The sequence below is a fragment of the Emys orbicularis genome, chromosome 1 (genome assembly GCF_028017835.1).
Source record: "Emys orbicularis isolate rEmyOrb1 chromosome 1, rEmyOrb1.hap1, whole genome shotgun sequence".
NCBI classification, from domain to species: domain Eukaryota; kingdom Metazoa; phylum Chordata; order Testudines; family Emydidae; genus Emys; species Emys orbicularis.
This window is the reverse complement of record NC_088683.1, coordinates 114317414-114339591: the sequence shown is the minus strand read 5'-3', so window position 1 is coordinate 114339591 and position 22178 is coordinate 114317414. Positions and strand designations below refer to the sequence as shown.

The 22178-nt window shown below is 44.0% G+C and overlaps 1 protein-coding gene across 1 annotated transcript in view; it reads left to right on the top strand.

Moving 5' to 3' along the window:
* LOC135881381 (sodium- and chloride-dependent betaine transporter-like) overlaps positions 1–22178 on the top strand; it is a 77873-nt gene that overhangs the window by 15611 nt on the left and 40084 nt on the right. The window contains exons 10-12 of the mRNA XM_065408066.1: positions 448–585; positions 2793–2895; positions 7113–7213. Of these exons, the coding sequence (XP_065264138.1) occupies positions 448–585; positions 2793–2895; positions 7113–7213 (342 nt within the window). The remainder of the gene's footprint in view (positions 1–447; positions 586–2792; positions 2896–7112; positions 7214–22178) is intronic.

Sequence of the window (22178 nt, the reverse complement as noted above, 5' to 3'; positions counted from 1 at the left end):
TCACTGTCTCCTGGCTCCAGAGTAGCTGCTTCCTGGCAGTAACTTCTTTTATACCACAGTGGTTCCTTGTGACACACAATTTATTTCTTGATAATTCTTTGTGGTGAGGTGCAATTCCCTTATTGTCTCCATGTTCCGTGTGTCATTTCTGTTGTACCTGAACATCCTCCCTACTCCATGTGCAAGGCTTGTGATAATCTCACTCAGTTCCAGATGTGGTTCCAGTCACTCCTCCAGGGTGCTCAATTCCTGATGTTGCACCAGTGGTAACTCCACTTCCTTTGGGACTCAGATGCAGCTATACCTCCCTGTTTCCAAGCCGTTCATGCTTTAGGTGTAGGAAAAAGGAGAGAGGCTACCTGAGTGGAAGAATGGAATAGGGAAAGAGGATAGGTAGGGAAAGAGAGACATTAGGTTCTTGGTTTCTTGACATGAATTCTTCTGCAGTTCGTCTGCGTTGAGAGCCTGGTGATGGCCATTGTCGACATGTACCCAGAAGTTCTCCAGAAGAAAGGGCACCGGGAGCTGCTGATCCTGGCCATTGCAGTCATATGCTACCTGCTTGGCCTGATGCTAGTCACTGAGGTAAGAAGGGAAGTACATGGTGGGGGAGAGGGATATGGACTTGTTTGGAGCAGTATTATCTGCAGCAAGTTTGTATTTCACACTGTTAGTTATTCTCTCTCTCTTTAGCTTAGTTTATTAGCTGGTGCATATCAGAACCAGTAGTTCTTCTTTCTTATATAGTGCCAGTTGAGATGTTGTCATACTGTATAGCTGAGCCTTCCTCTGGGATATGTCTCAGAGATAACCTAGCACAGGGGTCAGCAACCTTTCAGAAGTGGTGTGCCGAGTCTTTATGTATTCACTCTAATGTAAGGTTTCGCGTGCCAGTAATACAATTTAATGTTTTTAGAAGGTCTCTTTCTATAAGTCTATAATATATAACTAAACTATTGCTGTATGTAAAGTAAATAAGGTTTTTAAAATGTTTAAGAAGCTTCATTTAAAATTAAATTAAAATGCAGAGCCCCCCAGACCGGTGGCCAGGACCCAGGCAGTGTGAGTGCCACTGAAAATCAGGTCGCGTGCCGCCTTTGGCACACGTGCCATAGGTTGCCTATCCCTGAACCTAGCACCAGGGAAGGGCCACCTGAAAGGAACTTTATATCCAAACTCCAGTCCTGATGGCTCTCAGGTCAAAAGTAGAGGAGCTACACGTGAGATGTGAATGCTGCCACTCTTTGCCATGGTGGAGACCTTCCAAGGGAAGGCACAGTTGGCTGGCTGTCATCCATGGAAAACAGGACTGGAGGTATGAAGGCTGTTGATAGCAGGTCCTAGACTAAGTTAGAGCAGTGGCTTTCAACTTTTCCAGACTACTGTACCCTTTTCAGAAATCTGATTTGTCTTGTGTACCCCCAAGTTTCACCTCACTTAAAAACTACTTGCTTACAAAATCAGACATAAAAATACACAAGTGTCGCAGCACGCTGTTACTGAAAAATGGCTTACCTTCTTATTTTTACCATATAATTATAAAATAAATCAATTGGAATATAAATATTGTTCTTAAATTTCAGTGTATAGTATATAGAGCACTATAAACAAGTCATTGTATGTATGAAATTTTAGTTTGTACTGACTTCACTAGTGCATTTTATGTAGCCTGTTGTAAAACTAGGCAAATATCTAGATGAGTTGATGTACCCCCGGGAAAACCTCAGAGTATCCCCAGAGGTACGTGTACCCTTGGTTGAGAACCACTGATTTAGAGGAAAGAAGTCATTGATAGCTGCTCCCCACACTCTGGAGACAGCAGGATCTTGCTATCTGATACAACCCTTAACCTCTCTTAGATGGCATTCCTGCAGTCTTCTGAAAAGTCAGAGGTCCTTGTTGAGATTTTACTTGGGAGAATTCCCGCAGAAGGCAATAGGAGTTTTGCCTGAGTAAGGACTGGGTGAAAACTGCATCAGGACTTCAGGACCTATCTAACTTCCCTGGGGCTTTTACACATTGCCCATCACTGTGGGATAATCTAAACACTGCACAAAGCTGGCTCAGTGTTTGGTGGGATTAATAGGAAAGCTTTTCTTCTGTCTCAGTGGCCATTCAAGGAGTTGAATAATTTTCCAATGTATCTACTCCACTTTTTTCTTTTCTTGGAGGTGCTATTTTCTTGTCAAGACAAGTTGTGAGAACACAAGAGAGAGTCAGATTGTACAAATAGCTTTCCTGACAGTAGAACAAATGCTCAGTCCATTGTTATCGCACAACAGAGAGCCAAAGGCCGTTGCCTCCATAAGGCTTCCAACTGTGCTTGGGATCCTTGCAACATGTAGAGATGGGCTTGAACTAGAAACCTGGCATCTAAACATACTGAACTTCAGGGTAGTTCACACCTAGATCTAAACTTTACGGCTTATGCCCAAAGCTCAACATAGCCAAGGACCACATTCAGAAACAGTGCGAGAAACTTGCCAGGGAGAATGGTCTATAGCAGCGTTTAAAAAAAACCCAAATCCCTGTTCTCTGTGGACACTGAAATCATGCTATGAAATGATTGTGAAACATCATCCTGGCCCCATGCCTGACCATCATTTTAGTGCCTGGTGGTACCTAGTATAATTTCCTAGTGTGGACAGGCCTAGAGAGAGATCCCTCCTCCTACGCCCCTTTGCAGTTCCCCTGTCCCTCAGCCTTGTTTTGTATTTGTCCAAATTCCATTTTCTCTTGCACATACCCTTCTGCTGAGCCCTCCACGTCTCCCCTTTCTCTGCTTGACACAGGGTGGAATGTACATCTTCCAGCTGTTTGATTATTATGCTGCCAGCGGTACGTGCCTACTGTTCCTGGCCATTTTTGAAGTCATCTGTGTTGGCTGGGTGTATGGTAAGTGGAACACAAGGACCCAGGCTGCTATGGGAGGGATGGGAATAGCCTGTCATGCGATCTCCCTCTGTCTCTCTGTTAATTTAATCCTGACAATTTATTTAACCTAAAATTCCACATACATACACACTGTGAATTAGCATGCATAAAACTCATTTGCATAGTGTCTGGCCACAGTTACAAATGAAATTAAATGGTTACACTGCTCTACAGCCAAAATGCTTCTGAAACAAATGTAGTCAAACTTTACTAATTCTGGGTCACTGAGAACGAAAATGATGCTTAAAATTGTTGATTGGCTCTAGTTTTCAAGATATGCTATTCGGTCAGTATATACGACCCTTGACATGGGAATGGCAGAGGATAAGTGAGTTATAAAGGGAAGGGATCTCAATTTAAACCAAAAATGACTAAAATACATCTTTGACTGGACCTATGAATAAATCTATGACTGGGTTTGGACAGTACTTGCTTTTTAGGCAAAACAATGAATGATGCAATCTGAAGCTGGTATTGCGTCATACATGATATGAATTGCATCATGTTATTCCTAGAAGTCATGGATGATGCAATCATAACGAAGCTTACATCACTCTGCTGAACAAATTGCCCTATATCAGCTCTAGAAATCATACAGTGTCATGCTCTCTTATTTGTCAGTGTTTGATTTTGCAAAGGGACACATTTCTGTTTAGCCAAAGTGAGCAGAGATGCCTCGTACTTGTGTGAACAGTGCAGATAACTTCTGCTATGTTTGTGGTGAAGTGACTTTTGCATCACAAAAGCGCAGTATAACCTCTATGGTTAAGAAAGCCTATCACCTTTATTTTGGCTGCAAAATTGGAGATCAGGACAAGAGGTGGGCCCCACACATATACTGCAACACTTGTGCAACAAATCTTCGCCAGTGGTTGAACAGGAAAAGGAAATCTATGCCTTTTGCAGTGCCAATGATTTGGAGAGAGCCAACAGATCATACCAGCAATTGTTACTTCTGCATGGTGCCTCCAGTTGGGAAAGGTGTGTCAAAGAAGAAAAAGTGGACTGTGCATTATCCAAACATTCCCTCAGCTATACGCCCAGTACCCCCCGGAGAAGGACTGCCGGTTCCTGATGCACCAGAATCATTCTCACTTGAGTCAGACGAGGAAGAGGAAGAGGATGAAACTTCTGGTCCTGAACCATCAATGTCACAGGACCCACATTTTCTCCCATCCTCCTCCTCTGAACCACACCTCATAACACAAGGTGAACTGAATGACCTTGTCAGGGATTTGGAACTACCCAAGAGTAAGGCAGAGCTGTTGGGCTCCAGACTACAGCAGTGGAATCTCCTGGCAGGTGATGTTAGGGTTTCCATGTTCCGTGACCGTCAAAAGGATCTTGTCCCATTCTTCTTCATGGAAGGTGATCTTGTAGCCTGCAACAACATGGATGGTGTGATGGCAGCCCTCAACATCGTTCACAATCCAGATGAGTGGAGACTGTTCATTGATTCATCGAAGACGAGTCTTAAAGCTGTTTTACTGCATAATGGCAATGTTTTGCCATCAATTCAAGTTGGTCATGCAGTCCATATGAAGGAAACCTATGACAACATGAAACAACTTTTGAGGTGCATAAACTATGACCAACATCAGTGGCAGCTTTGTGGCGATTTGAAGGTTGTTGCTCTCTTGCTTGGTCTGCAGACTGGATACACAAAGTACTGCTGTTTTCTCTGCGAATGGGCTAGTCGTGCAAGAGATTCCCACTACATCAAGAAAGATTGGCCACTCCGACAGTCATTGGAGCCTGGGAGGAAAAGTGTTCAGCATCCACCACTTGTTGAATCAAGGAAGATTTTGTTACCACCCTTACACATCAAGCTGGGTCTGATGAAGAACTTTGTCAAGGCCATTGACAAAACACAAGCAGCTTTCAAGTACCTCCATGGAAAATTTCCAAGGTTAAGTGAAGCTAAGATAAAGGAAGGTGTCTTTGTTGGTCCTCAGATTCGTGAACTTCTTCGAGATGATGCATTTGACCATGCACTGCGTAGCAAGGAAAAGATGGCATGGAAAGCCTTCCAGTTAGTGGCAATAAATTTTCTCGGAAACAACAACAAGGCAGACAACTACAGGTTGTTGGTGGAAAACCTCCTCAAGGCATACAAAAGCCTTGGTTGCAACATGTCACTAAAGATACATTTTTTGCACTCTCATCTAGATTTTTTTCCACTGAACTGCGGAGCACTGAGCGACGAGCACGGCGAGCGATTTCACCAGGACATTGCAACAATGGAGAAACGCTATCAGGGCAAATGGAGCCCATCAATGCTTGCAGACTATTGCTGGACAGTGACAAGAGATGCTCCATTTAATGAATACAAGAGACAAGCCAAGAAGCTCCAAGTAGACACTGAATAGGACTAAACTATGTACATAATAGTTTTTTGCCTTTTGTTTCATAATAAATTTTATTTATATAACCCTTTTGCTGATGTTTAAAGTGTTACATAAACAGGACAGGTGAAATATTATCATGTAAAGCAACCATAAACACATGAAAAGACCTAGGTTTACAATTTATGATTAAAACTCTACTATCTACACAATATACATAGACATAAAATGTAAAAACTTAAATATCTTAGAAACAGTAGCCAATCAGTTGTTTTAATTGTCATATTTGAATTCAGCACATCAAAATACATAATAAATAGCACATTTTATCACTGAAGCAGACGACTTCTCAAAAATTGTAGACCAGTGTTACCTGTTCTGTTCGTTCCCTCTGGGTCACATGGCATTGGTCACTGTCAGAAGACAGGATACTGGACTAGATGGACCTTTGGTCTGACCCAGTATGGCTGTTCTTATGTTATGTTCATGATACTCTATTGACTTCAGCAGATTTACACCAGGGATGAATTTGCCCAGGCTGTATTTAACATCACAATGCGTTCCTGTGGAAAGATTGTGCAATGTCACACAGACTATTCCATGGTCCTGTTTGAACCTGGAAAGTGATATCAGTAAAGCTGGTCCAAAAAACGCTTTTTCCCCCGTATGGAAAATTTCAAATTTTCAGAAGAAAAAAGAAACCCACCACACTGAATATTTGTGGCCAAAATCAGAAATTCAGAAATGCTGCCTCCGTGACTCATGGGAGTTTTCCGGTGCCTCATGTCCAAATTAGTCTAGGGGTGGACAGTGGGCTCCCTGGCCAGACTATCTATCCCTTGATATGCCCCAATCTCCTGTCTTTACTGAGCCACTGCAGTGTATCATGGGAATCACATGGACGTTGTGCACCATGGAAGATGTAATAGAGCTGGGGAACCCAGCCACAGACAATGAGGGCATGAGCCATCCACTTCAACTCCCATTAAGCACCATGTCAACATTTGCAAATAGATTTTTTTTTTTATTTCAGCAAAAAGTTTTCAGATTTTAAACAAAAAAGATCAAATTTTTCTATGGAAAGTTGACACTTCATGGAAAATTTTGCTTTGTCAAAAACCCAATTTGCCTTAAAAAACATTTTGAGGGAAAATATTGGACCAGCCCTAGAAACCAGCTAGGACAATTAAGCTGAAAGCCCCAGATGTATCCATCTGGTTACTAGGGCAGAATATTCTTCAGAGAGCCCCATCACCCACAGCCACACAGTTAATCTAACAGAACTGTCTCCTGTTGACCTACGGGGCACATTACAAAGCCTGTGTATACCCACAGGTCTATTCTGCGGGGGCGGGGGTTCAGCTAGGTTAGGGAGTTCTTTTAGGCCCAAATTGTTAAGAGTCGGTGCCTAAAGTGAGACACCTAGCCATAGGGGTCATTTCAGAAAAATTCAGGTGGGCAAAATTTGCTTTCCTGATGACCACATTCCAAGGGGGGGTGGGGGTGGGAGAAGGGGAGGGCAAAAAGTGGAAGACATAATGGAGCATGGGTGAGGGTGAAAACCAAGGTCTAACAAGGGACAACTGCCCCTCTTGCCCAATAGGTGCAGGGGCGTTATTTGCTATCTCCATATTTAGGCATCTAAATAAGTGGCCTGAATTCCAGAAATTCTGAACACCTGGAGGACCAAATAAACCCCTGCTGTATGGAATTAGAGCTTCCATTTTAGTAAAGCATAACTAAACCTGGATTTGGCATGAGTAATTTCTGAAAAACAAAAATTCTCACCCCCCTTACCTCTCTCTTTCTCTGTCCTTTCCTCTGGTGGTCAAGGTGCAGACCGTTTCTATGACAACATCGAGGACATGATTGGTTATCGGCCATGGCCGCTGATTAAGATGTGCTGGCAGGTTGTCACCCCTGGTGTTTGCCTGGTAGGTACAAACTATGGTGAGGCAAGTTTGTACAGGGATCCTGGAATCTGAGTGAAGAAGACAATTTGAGGGTCCACTATTGTATCATAGAATTGCTGTGGAGGAACAGTAGCTTCTCCGTAGTTGAAGCTGGAATCAATTTCCATTGTAAAGCCTTGTCTTAGGTCTGGAAATTTCATTTAGCCTGAAAATTGGCGTATTTATTCTGCAGGCAAAGGAGAATGTATCTGCAAAGCCTGAAGGGAATTGATCAAATCATTTTTGAATTTCAGCCCATTAAAGAATTACCTTGTTCTGAAATGTTCTCTTCTGTTTACATTTCTATGACTCCCGCTAGTTCAAAAACATCTTGCTCCTGCACCTTGCTTTCCATAAAGTCAAATCACCTTGAAAATGCACCCACCAACTATGTTTGAAGAAAACAGTTTATAATTAAGGAAAGATTAACTATTTTTGTCTCGTGCCCAGTTCTGTTTCCATTGATTTCAGCAGATGGTATGGGCCTAATTCTGCTCCCATAAACGTCGTGCATTTGTTTGCCATTGACCTCAGTGGGATCAGGCACTATGGCCAAAATCTTCAACAGCTTGGATAGGCACAAATAGCTTTTGGAGCTGCCACCTGAGGGCTCCAATGGGAGTTGAAAACAATCAGGGAGTTTTCAGAGCTGCTGCTTGGTCATGCATGAGTTGCTGAGAGCTCAGTGGTTTGAGTGCTCTATAGGGCTGGGTGCTGGCTGAGAGATCATCTTTCAACGAGTATTTTCAGAGAGGGCCTTGGGTGCCCCAGGGCTGTTCTCAGAACTCAAAAGTCAGTCCTGTCAGAGGCATGACTAAGCCAGGAGTCACCAGAGAAGGTACCCAAACTGCAGCCCGATTGGCTGCTCCAGAGTTTCTGCACCCTGACTACAGAGAGCTTACAAATAAGGACCTTCCTCCTACACATACAAAAATTCTTGTTATTAATCCCTAAATGCATGACCTTGCACTTTTCACTATTAAAATTCATCCTATTTGTATTACTCCAGTTTACGAGTACTTGTGGCACCTTAGAGACTAACAAATTTGTTAGAGCATAAGCTTTCGTGGGCTACAGCCCACTTCTTCGGATGCATATAGAGTGAAACATATATTGAGGAGATATATATACACAAATACAGAGAGCATGAACAGGTGGGAGTTGTCTTACCAACTCTGAGAGGCCACCTAGAATCCTACTTTCGACGTCTCCGACTCAAAGAATATTTCCAACATACCTCTGAACAGCATACTAACCCACAGAATCCTCCCTACCAGCACTACAAAAAAAAAGGATTCTGCGTGGACTCCTCCGGACGGTCGAAACAACAGACTGGATTTCTACATAGATTGCTTCCGTCAACGTGCAAAGGCTGAAATTGTGGAAAAGCAACATCACTTGCCCCATAACCTCAGCCATGCTGAACACAACGCCATCTACAGCCTCAGAAACAACCCTGACATCATAATCAAAAAGGCTGACAAAGGAGGTGCTGTCGTCATCATGAATAAATTGGAATATGACCAAGAGGCTGCTAGACAGCTCTCTAACACCACATTCTACAGGCCATTATCCTCTGATCCCACTGAGGATTACCTAAAGAAACTACACCATTGGCTAAAAAAACTCCCTGACAAAGCACAGGAACAAATCTGTACAGACACATGCCTAGAACCCCGACCAGGGGTATTCTATTTGCTACCCAAGATCCATAAACCTGGAAATCCTGGACGCCCCATCATCTCAGGCATTGGCACCCTAACATCAGGCGTGTCTGGTTATGTGGACTCTCTCCTCAGACCCTACGCTACCAGCACTCCCAGCTATCTTCGAGACACCACTGACTTCCTGAGGAAACTACAATCCATCGGTGATCTTCCAGAAAACACCATCCTGGCCACTATGGATGTAGAAGCCCTCTACACCAATATTCCACACAAAGATGGACTACAAGCTATCAGGAACAGTATCCCCGATAATGTCACAGCTAACCTGGTGGCTGAACTTTGTGACTTTGTCCTCACCCACAACTATTTCACATTTGGGGACAATATATACCTTCAAGTCAGCGGCACTGCTATGGGTACCCGCATGGCCCCACAGTATGCCAACATTTTTATGGCTGACTTAGAACAACGCTTCCTTAGCTCTTGTCCCCTAACGCCCCTACTCCACTTGCGCTACATTGATGACATCTTCATCATCTGGACCCATGGAAAAGAAGCCCTTGAGGAATTCCACCATGATTTCAATAATTTCCATCCCACCATCAACCTTAGCCTACATCAATCCACACAAGCGGTCCATTTCCTGGACACTACTGTGCTAATAAGCGATGGTCACATAAATACCACCCTATACCAGAAACCTACTGACCGCTACACTTACCTACATGCCTCCAGCATCCAGGACACACCACACGATCCATTGTCTACAGCCAAGCTCTAAGATATAACCGCATTTGCTCCAATCCCTCAGATAGAGACAAGCACCTACAAGATCTCTATCAAGCATTCTTAATACTACAATACCCACCTGCTGAAGTGAAAAAACAGATTGACAGAGCCAGACGAGTACCCAGAAGTCACCTCCTACAAGACAGGCCCAACAAAGAAAATAACAGAACACCACTAGCTGTCACCTTCAGCCCCCAACTAAAACCTCTCCAGCGCATCATCAGAGATCTACAACCTAGCCTGAAAGATGATCCTTTACTCTCACAGATCTTGGGAGACAAACCTGTCCTCGCTTACAGACAACCCCCCAACCTAAAGCAAATACTCACCAGCAACCACACATCACTGAACAAAAACACTGACCCAGGAACCTATCCTTGTAACAAAGCCCGATGCCAACTCTGTCCACATATCTATTCAAGTGACATCATCATAGGGCCTAATCACATCAGCCATACCATCAGGGGCTCGTTCATCTGCACATCTACCAATGTGATATATGCCATCATGTGCCAGCAATGCCCCTCTGCCATGTACATTGGCCAAACCGGACAGTCTATACGCAAAAGAATTAATGGACACAAATCTGACATCGGGAATCATAATACTCAAAAACCAGTGGGAGAACACTTTAACCTGTCTGGCCATTCAATGACAGACCTGCGGGTGGCTATCTTACAAGAGAAAAACTTCAAAAACAGACTCCAACGAGACACTGCTGAGCTGGAATTGATATGCAAACTAGATACAATCAACTCAGGATTGAATAAGGACTGGGAATGGCTGAGCCATTACAAACATTGAATCTATCTCCCCTTGTAAGTATTCTCACACTTCTTATCAAACTGTCTGTACTGAGCTATCTTGATTATCACTTCAAAAGTTTTTTTCTCTTACTTAATTGGCCTCTCAGAGTTGGTAAGACAACTCCCACCTGTTCATGCTCTCTGTATTTGTGTATATATATCTCCTCAATATATGTTTCACTCTATATGCATCCGAAGAAGTGGGCTGTAGCCCACGAAAGCTTATGCTCTAACAAATTTGTTAGTCTCTAAGGTGCCACAAGTACTCGTAAACTGGAGTAATACTAATAGGATGAATTTTAATAGTGAAAAGTGCAAGGTCATGCATTTAGGGATTAATAACAAGAATTTTTGTATGTGTAGGAGGAAGGTCCTTATTTGTAAGCTCTCTGTAGTCAGGGTGCAGAAACTCTGGAGCAGCCAATCGGGCTGCAGTTTGGGTACCTTCTCTGGTGACTCCTGGCTTAGTCATGCCTCTGACAGGACTGACTTTTGAGTTCTGAGAACAGCCCTGGGGCACCCAAGGCCCTCTCTGAAAATACTTGTTGAAAGATGATCTCTCAGCCAGCACCCAGCCCTATAGAGCACTCAAACCACTGAGCTCTCAGCAACTCATGCATGACCAAGCAGCAGCTCTGAAAACTCCCTGATTGTTTTCAACTCCCATTGGAGCCCTCAGGTGGCAGCTCCAAAAGCTATTTGTGCCTATCCAAGCTGTTGAAGATTTTGGCCATAGTGCCTGATCCCACTGAGGTCAATGGCAAACAAATGCACGACGTTTATGGGAGCAGAATTAGGCCCATACCATCTGCTGAAATCAATGGAAACAGAACTGGGCACGAGACAAAAATAGTTAATCTTTCCTTAATTATAAACTGTTTTCTTCAAACATAGTTGGTGGGTGCATTTTCAAGGTGATTTGACTTTATGGAAAGCAAGGTGCAGGAGCAAGATGTTTTTGAACTAGCGGGAGTCATAGAAATGTAAACAGAAGAGAACATTTCAGAACAAGGTAATTCTTTAATGGGCTGAAATTCAAAAATGATTTGATCAATTCCCTTCAGGCTTTGCAGATACATTCTCCTTTGCCTGCAGAATAAATACGCCAATTTTCAGGCTAAATGAAATTTCCAGACCTAAGACAAAGCTTTACAATGGAAATTGATTCCAGCTTCAACTACGGAGAAGCTACTGTTCCTCCACAAAAATAACAGGAGTACTTGTGGCACCTTAGAGACTAACAAATTTATTAGAGCATAAGCTTTCGTGGGCTACAACCCACTTCTTCGGATGCATATAGAGTGAACCATATATTGAGGAGATATATATACACACACATACAGAGAGCATGAACAGGTGGGAGTTGTCTTACCAACTCTGAGAGGCCAATTAAGTAAGAGAAAAAAAACTTTTGAAGTGATAATCAAGATGGTTCAGTACAGACAGTTTGATAAGAAGCAAGTGTGAAAATACTTACAAGGGGAGATAGATTCAATGTTTGTAATGGCTCAGCCATTCCCAATCCCTATTTAGCCCTGAGTTGATTGTGTCTAGTTTGCATATCAATTCCAGCTCAGCAGTCTCTCGTTCCTCCACAGCAATTCTATGATACAATAGTGGACCCTCAAATTGTCTTCTTCACTCAGATTCCAGGATCCCTGTACAAACTTGCCTCACCATAGTTTGTACCTACCAGGCAAACACCAGGGGTGACAACCTGCCAGCACATCTTAATCAGCGGCCATGGCCGATAACCAATCATGTCCTCGATGTTGTCATAGAAACGGTCTGCACCTTGACCACCAGAGGAAAGGACAGAGAAAGAGAGAGGTAAGGGGGGTGAGAATTTTTGTTTTTCAGAAATTACTCATGCCAAATCCAGGTTTAGTTATGCTTTACTAAAATGGAAGCTCTAATTCCATACAGCAGGGGTTTATTTGGTCCTCCAGGTGTTCAGAATTTCTGGAATTCAGGCCACTTATTTAGATGCCTAAATATGGAGATAGCAAATAACGCCCCTGCACCTATTGGGCAAGAGGGGGCAGTTGTCCCTTGTTAGACCTGGGTTTTCACCCTCACCCATGCTCCATTATGTCTTCCACTTTTTGCCCTCCCCTTCTCCCACCCCCACCCCCCCTTGGAATGTGGTCATCAGGAAAGCAAATTTTGCCCACCTGAATTTTTCTGAAATGACCCCTATGGCTAGGTGTCTCACTTTAGGCACCGACTCTTAACAATTTGGGCCTAAAAGAACTCCCTAACCTAGCTGAACCCCCGCCCCCGCAGAATAGACCTGTGGGTATACACAGGCTTTGTAATGTGCCCCGTAGGTCAACAGGAGACAGTTCTGTTAGATTAACTGTGTGGCTGTGGGTGATGGGGCTCTCTGAAGAATATTCTGCCCTAGTAACCAGATGGATACATCTCGGGCTTTCAGCTTAATTGTCCTAGCTGGTTTCTAGGGCTGGTCCAATATTTTCCCTCAAAATGTTTTTTAAGGCAAATTGGGTTTTTGACAAAGCAAAATTTTCCATGAAGTGTCAACTTTCCATAGAAAAATTTGATCTTTTTTGTTTAAAATCTGAAAACTTTTTGCTGAAATAAAAAAAAATCTATTTGCAAATGTTGACATGGTGCTTAATGGGAGTTGAAGTGGATGGCTCATGCCCTCATTCTCTGTGGCTGGGTTCCCCAGCTGTATTACATCTTCCATGGTGCACCACGTCCATGTGATTCCCATGATACACTGCAGTGGCTCAGTAAAGACAGGAGATTGGGGCATATCAAGTGATAGATAGTCTGGCCAGGGAGCCCACTGTCCACCCCTAGACTAATTTGGACATGAGGCACCGGAAAACTCCCATGAGTCACGGAGGCAGCATTTCTGAATTTCTGATTTTGGCCACAAATATTCAGTGTGGTGGGTTTCTTTTTTCTTCTGAAAATTTGAAATTTTCCATACGGGGGAAAAAGCGTTTTTTGGACCAGCTTTACTGATATCACTTTCCAGGTTCAAACAGGACCATGGAATAGTCTGTGTGACATTGCACAATCTTTCCACAGGAACGCATTGTGATGTTAAATACAGCCTGGGCAAATTCATCCCTGGTGTAAATCTGCTGAAGTCAATAGAGTATCATGAACATAACATAAGAACAGCCATACTGGGTCAGACCAAAGGTCCATCTAGTCCAGTATCCTGTCTTCTGACAGTGACCAATGCCATGTGACCCAGAGGGAACGAACAGAACAGGTAACACTGGTCTACAATTTTTGAGAAGTCGTCTGCTTCAGTGATAAAAAGTGCTATTTATTATGTATTTTGATGTGCTGAATTCAAATATGACAATTAAAACAACTGATTGGCTACTGTTTCTAAGATATTTAAGTTTTTACATTTTATGTCTATGTATATTGTGTAGATAGTAGAGTTTTAATCATAAATTGTAAACCTAGGTCTTTTCATGTGTTTATGGTTGCTTTACATGATAATATTTCACCTGTCCTGTTTATGTAACACTTTAAACATCAGCAAAAGGGTTATATAAATAAAATTTATTATGAAACAAAAGGCAAAAAACTATTATGTACATAGTTTAGTCCTATTCAGTGTCTATTTGGCGCTTCTTGGCTTGTCTCTTGTATTCATTAAATGGAGCATCTCTTGTCACTGTCCAGCAGTAGTCTGCAAGCATTTATGCTCTAATAAATTTGTTAGTCTCTAAGGTGCCACAAGTACTCCTGTTCTTTTTGTGGATACAGACTAACACGGCTGCTACTCTGAATCCAGTTTATGAGGTCATCCAGATCTTCCTGTAGGATATCCCGGTCCTTCTCTGTATTGGCAATACCTCCCAGCTTTGTGTCATCCGCAAACTTTATTAGCACATTCCCACTTTTTGTGCCAAGGTCAGTAATAAAAAGATTAAATAAGATTGGTCCCAAAACCGATCCCTGAGGAACTCCACTAGTAACCTCCCTCCAGCCTGACAGTTCACCTTTCAGTATGACTCATTGTAGTCTCCCCTTTAACCAGGTCCTTATCCACCTTTCAATTTTCATATTGATTCCCACCTTTTCCAATTTAGCTAATAATTCCCCATGTGGAACCGTATCAGATGCCTTACTGAAATCTAGGTAAATTAGATCCACTGTGTTTCCTTTGTCTAAAAAATCTGTTACTTTCTCAAAGAAGGAGATCAGGTTGGTTTGCACGATCTACCTTTTGTAAAACCATGTTGTAATTTGTCCCAATTGATGTTCGTCCATCGTTATCGATGAAGACCTCAACAACTCATTCTTTCGATGACCGGGCTTTGTGCGTCCGAAGATGACTGATCAGTCCGATTCGGGCGTGGAACGTCCTGTCACACGTCGGGCAAACATGTAATGGCACTGTCGATGATGTACGAGCAGCTCTGGACTTGCGCAGCTCACGCTTTTTTTCAGCCTCAGCAATACGCCTCACCTCAGAGGTATTACTGCCTGTGTGACTGAGGCTGTGCCATGCTGAACGGTTCAGTGCGAAGGTTTCCCATGTGGCGGTGTTGATCTCGAAGGACTTCAAAGAGGTCTTCAGCGTGTCCTTGAATCGCTTCTTTTGTCCTGCATGGGAGCGCTTTCCCTGAGTGAGTTCTCCGTAGAAGAGCTGTTTAGGAATGCGTTCATCTGACATTCTCACAACATGTCCGGCCCACCTGGTCTGGGCTCTCATCAGCAATGTGTGAACTGACGGCAGACTGGCTCTAGTAAGGTCATCAGTATCGGGCACTTTGTCCTGCCATCTGATTTTTAGAAGCTTTCGCAGACAGGAAATGTGGAAGTGATTGAGCCTTCGTGCATGACTCCGATAGACAGTCCACGTCTCGCAGGCGTACAGCAGAGTTGGAAGCACCACTGCTCGGTAGACCTTCAGCTTCGTTGATAGGCTGATCTCTCGACGTTCCCAAACACTGAAGCACAATCAGCCAAATGCAGAGCTGGCTTTAGCAATTCTGCAGTTTACTTCATCATCGATTGACACTGCTCGGGAAAGAGTACTGCCCAGGTACGTGAAGTGGTCCACTGTCTGAAGTCTCTGTCCATTTACAGTGATGGACGGTTCTGAGTACGGAGTGTGGGGAGCTGGCTGGTGCATGACCTCAGTCTTCTTGATGTTAATAGTGAGACCGAAGTTATTGCATGCAGTTGAAAACTTGTCCATACTGGCTTGCATTTCTGGCTCAGTATTAGCATTCAGAGCACAATCATCGGCAAAGAGAAAGTCTCGAAGTTTCCTTCACCTTGGTGATAGCACGCAGTCGCCTCAGACTGAATAATTTCCCATCAGTTCTATACTTCAGGCCTACTCCTTCAGTGCAGTGTTGAAAGGCATCAGTCAGAGTGGCAGAGAATATCATGCTGAACAAAGTGGGTGCTAAAACACACCCTTGCTTGACGCCGTTGGTGACTGGGAAGGCCTCAGATGTTTCACCGTCATCCAGGACACGAGCCATCATACCGTGATGAAATTGACGTACCATTCGTATAAATCTGTCTGGACAGCCAAATTTCGACATGATCCTCCACAGGCCCTGGCGACTGACAGAGTCAAATGCTTTCGTGAGGTCCACAAAATTTGTTCACGATTCTGCTCTTGACATTTCTCCTGTAGCTGACGCACAGCAAAGATCATGTCAATAGTCCCACGACCTTTGCGGAAGCCACACTGTGATTCTGGCAGTAAGCCCTTCTCCAGGTGAGTAATCAATCGGTTCAACAGAACCCGTGCAAGAACTTTCCCCGCTGTAGAAAGCAGCGAGATTCCACGGTGATTGTCGCATACCTGGCGATTGCCCTTCCTCTTATAGAGGTGCAAGATGGACGCGTCTCTAAATTCCTGTGGAATGGTTCCCTGCCCCCAGAAGGACTGAAACAGCTCAGTGAGTTTCCGTAGCAGCACGGGTCCACTGACTTTGTACACCTCTGCTGGTATGGCATCTGACCCTGTGGCTTTGCCACTTGACAGCTGATTGATAGCTTTCTTCACTTCGTTCTCTTCTAGTGAAGCATCCATGGAGTCATTGACTGCAACTTGGGGCATCTTGTCAATGGCTTCATCATTGATGACTGAGGGGCGATTGAGAATTGCTTCAAAGTGATCAGCCCATCTCTGGAGAATCTGCGTCTTCTCTGTAAGGAGCACAGTACCATCAGAGTTCAGGAGGGGAAAGCTCCCAGAAGACTGTGGACCATAGAATGTGTTAAGGGCTTCATAAAACTGCTTAAAGTCGTTCCTGTCCGCATATGCCTGTATTTCATCTGCTTTGGCGCTCAACCACAAGTCCCGCATTTTGTGCAATCGGTTCTGTACTGTTCTGCGAACGTTGATAAAGGCGGTCTTCTTTGCCACCAAGGATGGATCGTTTTGATATGCACGATGCAGGCGGTGCTTCTCAGCAAGTAAGGCCTGGATTTCTGCATCATTTTCGTCAAACCAGTCTTGCCGCCTGCATGTGGAGGGCCCCAATACCTTTGATGCAGCTGTATGGACAGTGTTGCGGAATTGCTCCCAGTCTTTCTCAGCGTCATCCTCAATACGAAGATCAGCAAGCTCATTCTCTAGGTCTTCCACTAGATTTTCAGTGATGCGGCTGTTCTTCAGCTTCGACACGTTGATCCTTTTGAAAGCCTTACAGCCTTGTGGTCATCTCTTTGGCATGATACGGAGCTTCATTTTGGATACTATGAGCCTATGATCCGTCCAACAGTCAGCGCCACACATAGCTTTTGTAACCCTGACATCTTGTCTGTCCCTTCTCCTGATGATGACATAATCGATCAAATGCCAGTGCTTGGAACAGGGATGCATCCACGAAGTCCTGTTGCGGGTAGGAAGGCGGAAGACCGTATTGCTGATCAGAAGGCCATGTGCTGCACAAGTTTTCAGCAGTAACAGGCCATTGCTGTTGCACTTTCCCACTCCATTTTTCCCAATGACTACTTCCCAGGCTGCGGCATCGCATCCGACTCTTGCGTTAAAATTGCCAAGCAGAATCAGCTTGTCTGTGCGGTGCACTGACGATAGCAGAGTATCTAGTTCTTCGTAGAATTTATCCTTCACATCCTCTGGGTTGGTCATTGTAGGAGCATATGCGCTGATCAAAGTAGCTTGTTTTCCTTTTTGAAGTGGAAGCTGCGTTGTCATGAGCCGGTCATTCATACCCTTGGGGGACCTGGCAAGTTTCCAAACAAGATGATTCTTGATGGCGAAGCCAACTCCAGATTCGCGACGCTCATCACTGCTGCGGCCACTCCAGAAGAATGTATAGCCACCACCTGACTCGGATAGCTGTCCTTCATTAGCAAGGCGAGTTTCGCTAAGGGCTGCAATGTCAATGTTGGGTTGTATGGGGTTGTCAGGGAGGGGTAGTACCTCTGATGGGGGAGCAGTCGTACTCCTAGGAGTAGCTCATCCACTTTGGTCCCCACTTGACACCCAGCTCTCACCTGTGGCTCCAAGTAGCTGTCAGCATGCGACAGCGGCCACACTCCGGAGACCATCTCGACTGGCGGGCTAAACCAGGTGAGGGTAGCTGATGAGTATGAGACTCTCGGTGAGTCAGGGCCTGTCTACCCATTGCATGTGAAGGCTGGATCCGGCTGACTGGGGCAACCTGGTTCAACCTGGTTCAATGGCATGACAATATTGTCTGCAAAATCTAAGTCTGCAGCCTATTTCTTGCCTAAACAATACCACTGTTCTCGTCAGTAGCGGTCAGTCTTACCATCACAAAATCTATGACAGTACAGAAGACATGTGGAGAAATATGCAACCTTGCCTTATGCCAGTAACACTCTTAAACCATGCTGTGTCTCTACTTTTGGTCCTGATGCAACCTCGTCATACAAAGCTTTTATCAAATTAACAGTCTTTGCTGGGATTCCATAGTGTCTCAAGATCTTCCAGAGGGCATCTCTGTGCATGCTATCAAATACTTTAATAAAATCAAGGATGTTAAAAACTATATTCTTCTGGTATTCTAAGCCTCTCTCAATGTGTCTTCTCAAGGTGAAAATCTGTTCCGAACATGACCTACCAGATGGAAATCCAGCCTGTTCTTCCCTGAGTACTTTATCAATAGCAGTTTTCATCCCATTCAAAATGATAATACAAAACACTTTCCCAGGTACAGCTAGGAGTATCACCCTTCTCTAGTAATCACAAATAAGCTGTTCTACCTTTTCAGGGACTTTGCAGATAACACCTCTTCTCCAATCTTTGGACGGGTGTCCCTTCTCCAGACCACTCTTCAACTGCCTGCACATGTAATTCACCATCACTTCCTCCCCAGCTTTTAACATTTCAGCATTTGTTTTATCATAGCCTGGTGCTTTAAAACTCTTCAGCTGGTTTATAGCCTTAGTTCCTTCCTCCAAGGCGATTACTTGTAGTGATATAGATAAGACCGCTATGTCGTCACATTTCTAAGTATGTGTTAATGGTTCTGGCTGGTTTAGCACAGCCTGGAAATGTACCATCCAATGGGCACTCTGTCCATCCTTTATGGTTGAAATTGTACAGTCTTGAGCTTTTCTACACAATTCTACAAAGGTTAGAGCATTGTGATGTCAGTTGTTTAGATACTAGAGAAAACTTTTTAGAATCCTCTCTCCTATGTGCCTCCTCAGTGTCTCTTGCTTTATTTTTCATCCATTCTCTATGATCTCTTCTGGCTAATCTTTTAACTTCCTTGTCTCTATCCGCATATTCTTGTTGCAGAATAGTTCTTTTACTGCTGTCTCATTCTTGTTGTTTTCTCCTCTTTAATTCTTTCCTCTATTCAACTAGCTTCCATGTATTTGGTTGGAGCCATTCTTCTTTCTTCTCATCCCACATGGTAGTCTTGGATGCATCCTCACTTGCTTCTTTGAAAAACTCCCATTGTTTTTCTGTCATCCCTGTGTGTCTTTAACTCTTCAAATCTATTGCTAAATTGCATCTTGAAATGTGCCTTCACTGTTGGATCTACTAACTTTCTAGTATCATACATTCCTTCTGCCTTGAGTGTTATTTTTTGGGGGTTTTATTTTGATTGTCCCAATAACAAGATGGTGGTCACTTCTAATACTAGCACTCCTATACAGCCTGGTGTTCAACTGAGATCTACTAAAGGCAACATGATCAAGCTGTTTCTGGGTGAAGCCATCATTTCATCTCCACGTCAGTTTGTCTTTCCTTGTGTGAAAATGCATAGATTGCATAGGACACAGAATTATAAAAACATTTTCCATTGTCAGTCTGTTCTAATATGCCATTTCTGCCCATAATGTGCTCAGATCCAGTATTATCATAGCCAACCTGTGTATTTAGATCTCCCATAGAGATAATAATATCATATTTATTGATCTTGCCGAAGACGCTCTGCAACCTTTCATAGAAACAATCTTTGCCTTGTTCATTGCAATCATTCGTTAGGTGCATAACACTGAACAAGTGTGACTTTTGCTTGGTTTGTCATAAAGCGAGCAGTCAGTATTCTTGATTGTGCAGGTACCCATTCCTTCAGTGCTGTAGTAGCTTCCTTGCTAAACTTAACCTTCCCAATGTTTATCATCTTCTCTTCAACCATGCCTTCCAACTATAATTAGATGGGTCCAGTCCACCTCATCTCAGTCAGTCCAAGTATACTTAGGACAAAGATTTTCATTTCTCTGATAACCTGGGTCAGTCTACCTGTGCTCTTGTCACAACCCAGTGGCCCCCTTCCTGAAGGGGTCCCCTGCGGAGGCAGATCAGCATTGTATGTTGCTAATGCTGTTGCAAGCATTGCCAGGGCCGGCTCCAGGCACCAGGCAACCAAGCACATGCTTGGGGCGGCACCTGGTAAGGGGCGGCCAATCTTGGGGTGGCGGGGGGCATCGCGGCGCGGCATTCCGCGGGAGGGGGGCGCTCCAGCGGCGCGGCGCTCGGCGGGGGGGGCGGCGCGGGGCGCGGTGCTCGGGGGGGGGGGTTCCGGCGGCGCGGCACTTGGCGGGGGGGGCTCGGGGGGCGGCGCTTTTTTTTGCTGCTTGGGGCAGCAAAAAAGTTAGAGCTGGCCCTGAGCATTGCAAGGCATTTTGGGAAGGGTTAAAGGTGTGAGTGTGGAGTGGAAGATTCCTTTTCGGGTTGTGAGATGCCGAAGGGGGAGGAAGGGAGAAGAGAACGGGTTAACTCAACGTCTCAGCTCTCAGCTCAGCCCGAAGATAAGATGCTGGCTCCAGTCCAAGGTCACGGCGCTCGAACAGACTCTATGGAGCCAAAAAACCTGTAGCCACATCTGCTTCTTACCCAACCCCAGCCAACCGTGGGAAAGGGGGGGTCAGCTGGGCAGGGGATCTAACATTCCAACTCCCAATTCTTGACTTACTTTTAGCTGTGAAGATACCCCATTTCCTTGTGGATTTGATTCTCCAGCATCAGAATGTCAGCTGGATTTGCTGGTTGATCAGTACCATCTTGTCTTACATCGAGCACATCATGGTTCTCCACAGTTGATATTTGTATTTGCAAATCTGTGACAGATTCATCTTGTCTCCGGGCTGTTTCTGTAACAGAGAGCATTTTTGTAAGACATGTGGACTGCCTTTATTTTGGCTCCTACCCTTTGAACTTTCTGTCTTGGGTGACCCTACCAGGAGTTCTACACCTGCCAACATAGCTCTCAGGGTACCTGGAGTACACAAGCATACGCACCACATCAAGGTGCAGTCCCTGAGGAAACTATAACTGTCCTCACACTGGAGGGGTGGTTATTGTATTAACGAGACCAATATAATTAAAGTGGTAAAACTTGTGTGTAGACAAGACTTCAGCTACCTAGTCTACAACACAACCAGCTTACACAGCTGAAAGATGTTAAACTGTCTAATATTAAAGGTAGATGGGGGCCTTTGTGACTTAACTTTCCCAGCTGTAAAATGGGAATGATACTTATCCACCTTTGGTAAGCATTTGGAGATCTACAGCCAAAAAGTTCCTGTAGGTGCCAAATATTTTATTATGATGCGTTAGTGCTAATTTATAAGTGTGCTCAAGTGACTGATTTAGTCAAGTTACAGATAAGAGATTTTTTTTGTTTACCTCTCACTTTATATAGTGTCAGATATAACTTCCATGGACTTTTTAACTGCCTCTTTATAAAGAAGCTTCCGGGGACATGGATTAGAAATGCAGGAAGGGGTCTGTCTACCTCCCCCCACCCCAAAGAAAAATCCTCAATGAATATTTGTTCTGATTTTGAAATGGCGTCTCCCTGACTGTGCTTGTGCCCCTCTTTCATTCACTGCCTATGAATATTTTAAGCAATGCATGTACTGGCAGCAAAGCTCCAAGGACCAGCATACTGTATTTCAAGTGACTATTGCAGTATATTCATGGAAAGCACATTTCTAATTGGTAATTGTGACTATTCACACCAGCAAGCTAACTCCCAGAGTTCCACTGGGCCAATCAGGAAACACAAACATTGTTACCTTATGTGTCCAGCTAAAAACAGCTCAAATTCCAAACATGGAATCACAAACAAGCTACAGGCCAAGAACTATACCAGAAATTACTGGATGAATATTTTTGAATAAATTAGAGAAAATAATCTGTTCGCAGGCAATTCCCAAACAGAGAGAGTGTGTCAAAATTAGTTATATAAATGAGCTAATTGCTCAGCC